This window comes from Cyphomyrmex costatus, unplaced genomic scaffold (genome assembly GCF_001594065.2).
Source record: "Cyphomyrmex costatus isolate MS0001 unplaced genomic scaffold, Ccosl1.0 scaffold871, whole genome shotgun sequence".
NCBI lineage: Eukaryota > Metazoa > Arthropoda > Insecta > Hymenoptera > Formicidae > Cyphomyrmex > Cyphomyrmex costatus.
Genome location: NW_017280454.1, coordinates 19208 through 31492, shown reverse-complemented (window position 1 = coordinate 31492; position 12285 = coordinate 19208). Strand labels below are relative to the sequence as shown.

The window sequence follows — 12285 nt, the reverse complement described above, 5'->3', positions numbered from 1 at the left end:
TGCAAGGAGGTGGCCTTCGGCCACCCCCCCGCACCCACACCGTCACAGAGGTCTGCCCCGACAGTACTATCATAGCAACAGTACAATCGTAGAAGTCGTGTGCCCCTGTGCAGGGGAGGGGGGGGGGGGTGAAAGTTATTTCGCGTGGAAAGTTTAACATTTCTGAACAGGGAAAGGTGTAGAATAGTGATTCATAAATGGTAAGAAGTGTACCTCTTATATTCATTTTGATTGCATTTATTCTCGGTCTGTTATATTGTGTGTGTGCGTGCGTGTAAAAATAGTACTTGTTATAATACATATATGGCAGAAATGATACATTAACACGTATAATTTTCCAGAAATGATACGTTAATTTTGAAACTTTTTTTATTAATAACTTTTTAACGAGTTAGGTCCGACGGTTAAAGCTTCCTCAAGGTCACTCAGAGTAATGACCTTGACAACATATGTCAAGGTCATTGGGGGAGGCTCCCCTAATCTACATTTTTACCAATTTCTTTTTTATTTATGGGAGTACAAATTAGTTCGGTCCGTTTTCCAAAAGATGATCGCTTCCAAAGACGAGTCATTTTTTCGAAATGGAATTCGAAAATTGCCTGAGAGATGGGAAAAAGTAGTAGCCAGCGATGGGCAATACTTTAATTAATCTGTTTATTCATTTTGTTTTGAAGTAAATGCATTTTTGAACACAAAAAACGGACCGAACTAATTTGTACACCAATAATAATATATATAATAATATGTTTTGTTTGTATATATACACATATATATATATATTGTATGTATATATATATATATATATAATCAATGTCTACACTCATTGCGTTTTTGCATAAATCCTCAAACTCTTATTATTAGAACCGAATAAATGCAGCAGCAAACTACAAGTGACTATAAACTACTGCAAGCTGCAAGTCCTGCAAGTTAGAACCAGTGATGCAAACTCGTGTCCGCTTGCGGACAATAAAGAGCCTCTACTTGCAGGACGTCAACAGCGCCATTCATCAACACGAAACAGAGTGACGTAACACATAACCAATGATGCGAATATCTATTTACAGCACGCGATCAGTGTCTGCATACGGTGGCACTGATCGCGTGCTGTAAGTAGATATTCGCATCATTGGTTATGTGTTACATGCCACCGCAGGCACTGATCGCGTGCTGCAAGCCGGCCGGAATTCGTATCTTTGGTTACGTGTTGCTCGTATTGTGTCTGACACTTAACTTAAAAAAAATTAATAAAAAGTTACTTACTGATAAAATGTAACTAAATAAAGTTAAAAAGTTAGGAGTCTAAAATGTAACTAAGTTAAATTAAAATTAATTAACTTTTTAACTTAACTTTTAACTTTTTAATTTAGCACTACCCAACCCTGGTAATTATACTAATAATGTAAAACATAATATTACATGCTCATAATTGCGGCGTGGCTCGCATTGGCCTTTGTTCAATACTGATTTGAGTTTCTTATGTTGTTAAATACAATATTTATACATTTGCGATTTAGGTGGCCAAACTGCGACAGTGAAACGACGAAAAAAATCCACGGCTGCACCAAATCCAAAAAAAATGTTTGAGGAAGCACAGATGGTTCGAAGAGTGAAGGCCTATCTTGCGAATATGAAAGTGATCACCGATGAAGAACGGTTACATCAACTTTCTGTCGATTGCGAGCCACATGCAGGAGCTGTTGCAGTTGCAGCTGCGGTACCATTGGGTGGCAGTCGGGGAAGGAGGCATCCATCGCCTACTCTGTCAACTACTAGTAGCGCCAGTAGTACCAGTGAAGGCAGGAAGAGTATACAAGGTTGGTGAATTTGTACAACTGTGCGCTGTAATATATTTTTTGTGAAGAATTTATATTATATTTATATATTATGAATTTTTCAGGTACAAAATTCGGCGCCGCGTCGCCACAAGCAGTTAGAAAGATGTTGGCTTTGTCTGATCCTCACAAGACACGACCATATCAACCTAAGCACTGTGCACCACCGCTACCTGTACCTGGATTAGCGTTGCATTCGAGTGGTTTAGAACCTAGTCCAGGTGCACCTAGAAGAGTAGGTTCCGGCAGCAGGGTACCAATGCACGAACGATCCCACAGCGATACACCTGCTAGCTTACCACCGCCTGTCGATCTCAGTGCAGAGAGCAGTAGTGTAACTAGTTTGAGCAATCTCCAGCCGTTAAGAAAAACCTTAACAAGTGGTGAGTACGACCTTTTTCTTTATGAAATATGGTTTGATGCGAGATGATGCTGTCCAATACAATGTTTTTTTTTTTAGATTTACCTAAAGATATATTTAGATTGTTCCGTCTAAATAGATCTCTCAGTTATTTTATTTTGCGTACTTTTAATAGCTTTTTATTTATAAATCATATTGACTTTTTAGATTTTATTGACAGACGGATAAATGTTAATTGATTAAATCGATTTAGACACGCATCTCGCAAAGCACCATCACGCACTTTCGTTGCTCGTTATTTAACACTGGTCAGGTATCGCAACAAGGAGTCTCATTATTATGCACGCTGCACAGCCGTTTACGCAATTCATAAATGTTCCATGTTATTTAGTTGATTCATATATACACGACACTCACACATGCATCTTGTACGCCGATTACTTATAGCGCGAGCTTTTCTTTTTGATCAGACGTTACGAAAGAGAGAGAGAGAGAGAGAGAGAGAGAGAGAGAGTGTGTGTGTGTGTGTGTGTGTGTGTGTGTGAGTGAGAGAGAGAATATATTTTGAACTTAACTTCACGAACTGCAGTTTCGACTTGAACTCTCATACCATGGGACATACGGAATTGTATTTTAATGAGATCGGTGTATCTACAGCGCTGCAATCGAAGTAGACAATTTTCAATAAATCCTGATAATTTTAATTCGTAAATGTTATAGAAAATAAAATAATTTGCACAGTCGTAGTCTATATTGAACGATAAATTAAGTGTTTAAATGAGTATAAGTTGATTTCTGAAAACATTGCATAGAGAATCAGTAAAATATCATTAGTTGTAATTTTAACACGGCGTTACAGTCGTACACATAAGATATACTTGTTGATTACGTTCTGCCAATGATAGGATATAAATGCTTGTAGATGGCAAGAAAGAGATATACAATAGATAGGAACATGCGAAAGACGTGCAATTGGAGTGCGGCGAAATAATCAGCTTAAATCACGTTCTTGCATCGACTCTCTTTGTGAAACAGTTTACTTTAAATTCTTTAGAATAAAAGATACGGATTAATGAGGCAAATAAGCGTCGCGACTAGACAATAAGGTCATTTAGCGGTCGCATCAGGGCGTAATCCTTCGGTTAGAACGTGTGTAGTGATAGAAGTGTCTTGGGAACCTGTGCGTAGGTTCGGTGACGAGCAGTGACAGTGGTCATAGCACTCAGCTGGACAGCCACAGCGGGAGCAGCGTGGAAGCAGGCGGCAGCCCACCGCCATCGCAAAGACGACACTCCGCTCTGCAAGGTACGTAATCAAAAAATCGAAAGTGAAACGAGAGAACAGATTATGGCGAAGTGTGCTCGTGTGCTGTTTCTTTTGCCCGATCCGTAGATATACATACCGTAGTAGAATAGTAGAGACAGTAGTTTCTTTCGCGATGTTTGATGCCATCGGACCGAAAACTGGCACTGACAATCGAATTTTTCTTGCCGCGTTTATGACAAGAGCTGAATACATTTTACTATGTAAAATTTTTATAGTTGTTTACATACCTGTCCGTTCATTTTTATATTATTTTACATTGATTTTAATTTTTGCATTATCTATTTTTATGATGCCAGATGGTTACGTGTCAGTTGTTTTGTATTGAATAAAAGTATTGAAATTATTTAGAATCGAAATTAGTGCATTATTATTTTGGTGTGTCTAGATTTTCATGCTATACATATGAAAGTGATTTTTGTGTTTGATGCTGTAGCATCGAGAATTAAATCGTTCGAGATGTCTAGTGTCTATTCTTAAATATTTACAGTTATGATTAGAGTTTATAAATTATTTACGCAATAAATATATATATATATATATCATATATTTAATTTCAGTTATTTTCTCTGCTAAATATTAAATATTAAGAGTTTTGGTTGATGTATTATTTATTACAATTATTTGCTGTTTATGTCATTGGCTAAATTTCATCGCTGAAAAACGTATGTCCCATGGCCACGTACCTTCAAGTATTAAACGGATTACTGTAAATATTATACGAGTGCAAATAAAGAATGAAATCTTATTACTAAATCTTGCGTGTCGTATGTTGTATCGATATTCACGTCATCGAGCGCTGCATATATAGCATAGTAACTGTGCTTTTAATCGCTTTTTAAAGTTTCGTCGCTTCTAAAATTCGCTCTATAACTTATTACTACTCACTTGATCACACAGGCGGTATTTCATGTGTTATTCGTCATAATCATGCGCTTTTGAAAATATTTGCATCGCATAAAGGCGATTTGTTCCGAGAATTTTTTTCGTGTTTTCGGTAACGGCACAAGTTTGTACATTTTGTAAACAAGAAATATGTCGTATGTGGCCTCTGTATATATGGTGCAGGGTCTGTTATAAGAGGCGGAGCACCTCCGTTCCCTCACGCGGTAGCAGTGTTACCTCCGCTTCCCGCCAATCAGAATCACAACCACAATCATCACCACCATCATCACCATCACCAACATTATCACGATCATCATCATCATCACCAACCCCCAACTCCTCAAGGTGAGTTCGCGACTGTCTGCCTCTTGTTTCGTTTAACTGATTTGCATTGATTCATTGATCTTGCTGTATCTGCTGCTTCAAAGCAGAATACATTATTTTGAAGATGCAAACAGTATGGCTCATGCATGTGACACAACATATTAAAGTATTGCGAACGATAGAAAGTAATCTTGGTTTTCTGCGTCTTTAATGTATAGCTTGAGCTTTGTAAGTAACTTGAGATTGCCTTTCTCAAGAAAAATCGGTGTGTTTAGTCTCTGGTGCGTGACGTTGCCGTGTATGTAAAACTATCAATTATTATCAAACGAATCTGTTGGTATGCACGCTGGCGATAAATGTAGCACTGGCATTCGTTTCTAGTGTGGCCTAGAAATACAACGCGTTGCATCAAGCTTGCTCCATTTACGTATACCGTAGTATTAGCGGAGATAATTGAGTATTTTTTAAAAGATACTAATATAAAATAGTATGTCTGCTTCTTTTCTCTTGGGTAGATTGTGTGTGGCGGGTAGCGATGAATGTCTTTTGCGGTTTCCATTAAACTCGCGTATCGCGTATTTCTCGTGGATCTCAGCTGGAAGCGAGCGCAATTATCTGTTATCTTTTTCAGATTTGTTTCTACTAATGTAGCTTAATCTTTATCTATTTCTAGTTCTAAGAATTAGAAAAAGATGAAGAGTAAGTTGAATTGAAATTAAAGTTAATTTACATTGGTAGAAACGGACATCAATGATTTGTCAAGTGGTGTAATTTTTTGTGTTACTTCTAAAGGATGAAAAAGATAAAAGATACATTTTAATCAATATAGTTGGCCATATTGAATATTAACAGAAGAGATGGTAACGTAAATAAATATTGCGTTGTAAAAGTAATAAATAAATGCATAGAGAGTCAAGTGACAATGCTATAAAAACAACTTTTTATTTTATACTTTTTTAAATATAATTTATTTTGTAAAATAATGCATTTAATATTTAATGTTATAATTTTATACAATATACAAAATATTGTATTTTGGCTCTTGATACTCCATTGATTAGAATGAGTATAAGTGGAAATAAATTTACTCGCTTTTCTTGAAATTCTCGCTCGTTTACAAACGCTATATCCGCGGTGGTAAGTGAATTACTTTATCAACAACGAGATGGAGGATGTTGAGAAGGCGAGGAAAGGCGGCACGGAATGAAGAGAGATCGAGAGAGTCGAGGGTTTTCAGGTACTACGGGATTAGGAGTAAACATGGGCCTAGGGATGCCAGCTCCGCTACCACCGCCCGGAGCAGGGACCACGACCATAATGACAATGAGTGCCGTGATGGGCAACAACATGACATCGTCGATACGATCTGGCATGAGTAACACACCGCAATGTCGTCAACCACCGGCATACAAAGTTGCGCAGCAGATGGCGAGATTACACAGACTCGGTCGTGCTAACAGCCACGAGGGGGTCACCTATCGAGGCACCGATCACGAAGATGGTACTGCAAAATCGTTGTACCGTTTACACACGGTTTATATTCACCCTCATACACACATACATATATTCGATTTACGCTCGTTGAGGCTTCTTACGTTCTCGTTGTCAACTTTCACACACGGCGAGGAGTGCTGATTTGTTGGCGAAAGCACTCTGTCAGTTTACTACTGTCAGAATAGCTTTTGTAAAAATTGTACTCTCATGACTATTAATTTGCAACATTTTTATTACTTTTTCCTGTTTGATATGTTTTATCGTGCGTGCATTGAACATATAATTATTATTTTGATATTACATATTTCCAATTTTTCTATACACATTTAAAACGGATATGTATGTATTGTATAACTATTTTTAGGATTATAATTTTTTATTCTAATATGTGTAATGCTAATTTAAAAATATTTGCAAGCCATTTTCTCTGAAATAATCTTTTCCATTTCTAAAAAAAACTTGTTGTATGACAACTTAATATATTTGAACAAAATTTTGATTGAACAACGAACACATATTTGAACATAATATTGAACGTAGTTGTAAACACAATGACAGTATTAATTAACGGACATTATGTGGCTATTACACAATTTAAATGAATACTATATTTAATACCTGTAAAATGAGCGAAATATCTATATAACATATTGTAAAATTTGTATTTAATCAGTGTGATTGTTATGTAGCACTTATTAAGCACAGTTTTGTGATGTATAATCATATTTGTTTGCGTTATGTCAATATTTATGTTAATGATCATTGCATAATACACAAGCTTGCCTATCATCATTGAATTTTGCATTGAAACATTACGATATATTAAATTTTGCGATTTGTTCATCTTTTGCGTGATGTCGAGGCATGATATGCTGCTTGTTCCTGTCGCACGTTTTTTTATTCTTTGTTTATTTTAGTTTGCATCAACTATTTATTTTTCTCGAATTGATCTATTTTAAAATAATGTAATTTAGAATTTTAGAAATGCAATACATTATACGTATTTATAGGCGAGAGATTCTAACGCATAATGATATGGAAAAATAAATATAAATAGCTTATCTATGAGATGCGACAATAAAGTTTCGAGAATAATTTTGTTTTTGTCAAAATGACAATATTGTAAATCATTATTTCCCACGTGTAGCTTGAATTTTCCTTCATCTATATACGAAGATTAAACGTTATCAATCATTTCAATCATTGTACAAGTTGATTCGTTTAAAGACGTATTTATATTTTGTGTTACGAGAAAAAAAGAATGCAATTTAGAACAAACTTAGAGCATCACATGTATTCAAAATGAGAGAGAATATAAACAATTTTAAAGATGTCCTTAAAATATCTTATGTTCCGATTTTCAACATTAGTACTGTCTGGAAAGAGCTGTGATAACATTTTTATGAAAAAAGTAAAGTCTGGTTAACTTTTCATAAATATTTGCTAATGATTTGCTTACTTTTTACTAAAAATTTTATTAAAAACATGATTTTTTGGCTCTCTAAAGTTTATTCCATTTTTTACTAACATAAATACAACTTTACAAAATTTAACTTGTACAATCACACACAAAAAATAATATTTATCTTTTGCTTACGGATAGAGGGAGTTTATATTGTGGAAGATATCGGCTCACAGTCTTGTCATTTTGACGGAAATAAAATTATTCTAAAAACTTATTGCATCTTATAGATTGATTTGTGCGACACACACACACACACACACCATTACATAGGATATTGCATTATGCAGTATGAAATTTCTAGCAATAGTTTTCTTTAGCAGAAATCTTGGCATTATCAATCACTGTAACATTGCATTGAAATATTTTTATGATATATTTTGTTTCGATTTGAATTGATATTAATAAATTGAACAGCATTACAACTGTTAAATTATATTGATACAAATTAGAGTCTCTCGTACTTTTATCATAATATGGCACTTTAATATGTCATTTACTAAAACGCATTTTGAAATGTTGCAGATGACGAGGACGCTCAAGTGTCGGCGGTTTAAATGAGATCCACGAATTTCGCCGAGTCTTAATTATCATTTAGTTAATTTTGTTATACTTTTTCTTTTGCACGGCCAAAAGAGAAATCATTTCCGGATGATGCTATGCACGAACCGTTAAGCGAAAAGAGAATGCAAGAAAGATCGATGACGCTCACGAACTTTCTTTCTATAACGGCGAATGTCGTTTTGTATTTGTAGTATCTTAATTTAATGGCTTTTGGTCGTTATGATATTTATCTCTTGAAGCGTTGGTCATTTTTTAATGTTGATGGAATCTACTTAGATTTTTTACTACGAGAAAAAGCGTTTATTCTTATTTAAACGGAACGCTTGTCTTCCAAGGGTCACCGCGACGAAACTGAAGGAATCACCGAGAATCTCAAGCGTTAAAATATTTGTACAACGTACCATGGAAAGCGACAAATAACTGGTAAATGTCGATAAGCAGGAGAGAAAAGACGGTAGGAGAATACTTTTCTTTTATTAGACTGAAGAAACATTTCTCAAGTAAGTGATCGTGGGCTTTTACGAGGTAGCGAGAAGTGAATTAGACAAGAGGAGAGAAAATGATCGTAATATTCTATATAAATGTGTAATAAAACCAAGTCCAAAGATGTTATATATATATATATATATATATATATATTGCGTGTCGCCAGAGAAAGTATGATGGCGTGTCCTGTAATATATACTTAGTAGGCTAATCTTTAGTATCCCATAATAGCATAAGTTGGTGTAAATAGCATAGTGTTATAATTAGGGAAGAGGAGCAGAAGAATTACGAGAAATAAGACAAAGATTCATTATTTAGAATAGTGCGATTAGCTTTTGTGTTAAAAACACAAAAAACAAAAGTTTCATCAATATTATATATTTAATAGTTAAAAAGATTCGTCTTTTTATCAGTAAAAAAATGGAAACGTCTCATAATCGTTTTAGATTTCGTTTACGTTAGTCGAAACAGTTTATTCCATTTTAAGCGCCTTCCTTTTAAAAGATTTCTATTGCCAATCTGACTCTGGTACAGACAATTCAAATTTTATAAGGAAAGTTGAAGTATTTTTATGGTTTCGCTGAATTTTTTAATGACGACATAATCAAGTACAAAAGAAAAAGAGGTTCTCGAAGTCTACGATCGAGGTAATTGTTTTTTTTTACAATAGCGTGATCTTTTTAAGTATATTCGTTTACACGTCACGAAATGATGTGCTCCATTTATTTTTACAGAACGCATAACTAATTTTAACTTGCAAAATTATTATTTTTCTAATTTCAACCTTTGGGTCGATACTTTACCATCGATCCTTTAGTTTGATACTTTATCATCGGGTTTATACTCTTTTGTTATTTTATAAATAATTAAGGTTAATTCAATTTTACGAGTGTAATTTACAATGTATGAAAGAAATTTCTTTAAATCGCATTTCATAGAATTCGAGGGTAATGATAAAAAGAAGAAATAAAAATTTTCGTTACTTTACATGTCGGTACGAGGGAAGCGGTTGGCTTTATTATAGTAGATTTATCCATGTATATTATATATACACAGATACAAATGTGTGTACGTACACATGCACGCGCACACACCGCGCACGCGCGCGCACACATACACACATATACACACATACACACTTCATATATATTCGTATATTATATCTCTTTGTACATATCCTAACGACTTTTAAATATTAATATCCAACATTCTCGAAAAAAAATTTTAAGCGTATTTACTGATAATTAAGATTCTTCGTCATGCAGTGTCAAAAATTAAATCATTTTCTTTTCTTAAGGTCTGATGCGATAAATATATTTTTATCTTTACTCTTCTTTCGTTATCTTTTGCATTTTAGAAGTACCAGGCTCTGTATCATTCCACATGCATTTATAACTTTTGAGAAGAATCACTGAATTTTTATTTGGGAATTCTGGATATCGAAAATACTATTTTGCTTATTATAATCGAGATACATATTTGTAACAATTTTTTTTAATGTAAGAAATATTCATGTAAACAATAGGAATTTTTATATAAGAATATATAAAATGTAAATATTATTTACGATATCAGTTGGAACGCAGAATTCTCAGTGGAAAATTCAATTTTGTGTTGTTGCAGTAAAATCATGTAAACCTTGTGATATAGCATTATAAATTTATTAATCTCGAATTGAAGAAGCCTGGACGCTTTACAGTTAATTCTTGCTCTTTTCTTTTAGTGATTTTTATAAGAAACAATATAATGCGAACACGCGAGAATGTTTACCGTTTGGGAAATGGAAGTTAAGACGGGCTGCATTTTCTTCCGCTGTTTCTTTCTTTATTTTATTTATACCATGTCTCATTCTGTTGTTTTAATTATTTATAACTCCGAGATATATTCGTCTGTATAACGCGGATAGCAGGCAACAGAAAATCTTTTGTATTTAATTTGTTTAATAAAACTTGAATCATAAGTACAATGTCTCTCGTCTTTTCAGTTTCGTTCGATCATTGTGTGATCCTATCCTGCACAAGATCCATTTCTTACGCTTATTTATTAACAATATACAATAGTACAAAGTTTAACACTGGCTTCTCTTTAAGGTACATATACACGTATACACATTTCTATTTCGTGAAATATAACAAAGAAGAAGCAGAGAGAAGAGATTTTATATTTTGAAAATAAGTTATTATCTGTCGTGATATATATACATATATGTAGTATGATAAAATAAAACGTCTTAAAAGATGCTATAAAAAGATTATTGTGTCTCTAACAAGCGCGCACTATAATCTATCTTCTCAAAGAATCACTCTTTCAAACATTCTTTAGATATCTTATGTTTTTCTGGAATATTTGTTTGGAAGTGAAGAGCCAGGCGCTTTTCGAAATACAAAGGACCACAAAGCGTTAATTTCTCTAAAAACGTGGGAATATGTTTCTTAGAACTCTCACGCGTTCGAAGAGTGAAGCGCAAGTATTTCGCGACGAACATTGATTGCAATCGATGTTCGTCGACACCGTATATAGCGGGTTATCCATTGGAACGAAATTGATAAGTGAAACTACTACTATTTTGTACGACGATGTTTTGTATAATCTATCTACTGACTCTACGTATAGAGAGGAGAAGAGGAAGTCTACCGATCACTATATAAGTGGCAAAGTGTTATATCGAATGCATATTTAAGATTACCATTTGTAGACTTACGCGCATAGAGGTGTTACAGTCCCATTAATGTAAATCCCTTTCAGTAGAATAATATATGGATAATTAAAGGAATCGGCGGTGAATTTATTTACCATTTCTTTACGTTAAGACGCATGTGCGAATATTATTCATTAGGGAGAAAATTTAAAATATAATGTGCTTATGATGTGCTTTTTTGCGATCCCGAAAATATCGTGATTTGAAATGCAAGAAATGCGTTTGTGCGACTACCGCATGGCAGCCAGCGGTTGACGAGCGCACCTGTTGCTTTAGACAGGAACCAACTGACAGTCAGGGGTTAGTTGACTCGCTACACGTGAAATTACGACTTGAACGGCACATTGCCTGTGGAATTTCTTTTTCCCAAAATGTATTTTATATTTGATATTAATATCTTTCTGATATCTTTTATTTAAAATTAAATTTTTGGATCGGATAGTGTAATCAGGCTGTTTAACGTTTTTCGTTTCGTTTATTCAATTAAAAGAACACTAAATGTACACACACGTTATATGATGTGTAATTTATCAAAATAAAAGTCTTGTGAAATTTAAGTTGAAAAAATATATTTGTATAACTAATACGAATACGAAGCCTATAACAGTCTAGCTTGGATCTTAGTTGCTTATATATATAATTTTATATATGTAGTCTTTCTAAACTGCGCGTAAAGCAAGCGATCCGGGTTCGACTCTTCCGGCCGAATTAATATTTTTCGCAATGAGAATTATTATTTTCAAATTTTAATATAGTTTAACATCGATATAAGATGCCAAAAGACCATCAATTAATTATTAAATTGTCAATCAATTTAATTCATGAGCGGTAGTTTATTAGAGTTGCCGACATTTGT

At 34.1% G+C, this 12285-nt stretch overlaps 1 protein-coding gene across 4 annotated transcripts in view; it reads left to right on the top strand.

The window, feature by feature from the left end:
- Window positions 1-9053, top strand: part of LOC108781683 (rap guanine nucleotide exchange factor 2) — a 125771-nt gene extending 116718 nt beyond the window's left edge. The window contains exons 14-19 of one of the 4 annotated variants that reach the window (XM_018549733.1): window positions 1515-1814; window positions 1898-2215; window positions 3382-3498; window positions 4585-4746; window positions 5963-6226; window positions 8207-9053. In XM_018549733.1, coding sequence (XP_018405235.1) covers window positions 1515-1814; window positions 1898-2215; window positions 3382-3498; window positions 4585-4746; window positions 5963-6226; window positions 8207-8238 — 1193 coding nt within the window. In that variant the 3' untranslated portion in view covers window positions 8239-9053. The remainder of the gene's footprint in view (window positions 1-1514; window positions 1815-1897; window positions 2216-3381; window positions 3499-4584; window positions 4747-5962; window positions 6227-8206) is intronic. The other 3 variants (XM_018549734.1, XM_018549735.1, XM_018549736.1) reach the window with 3 other exon arrangements.
- Window positions 9054-12285: the final 3232 nt, after the last annotated feature.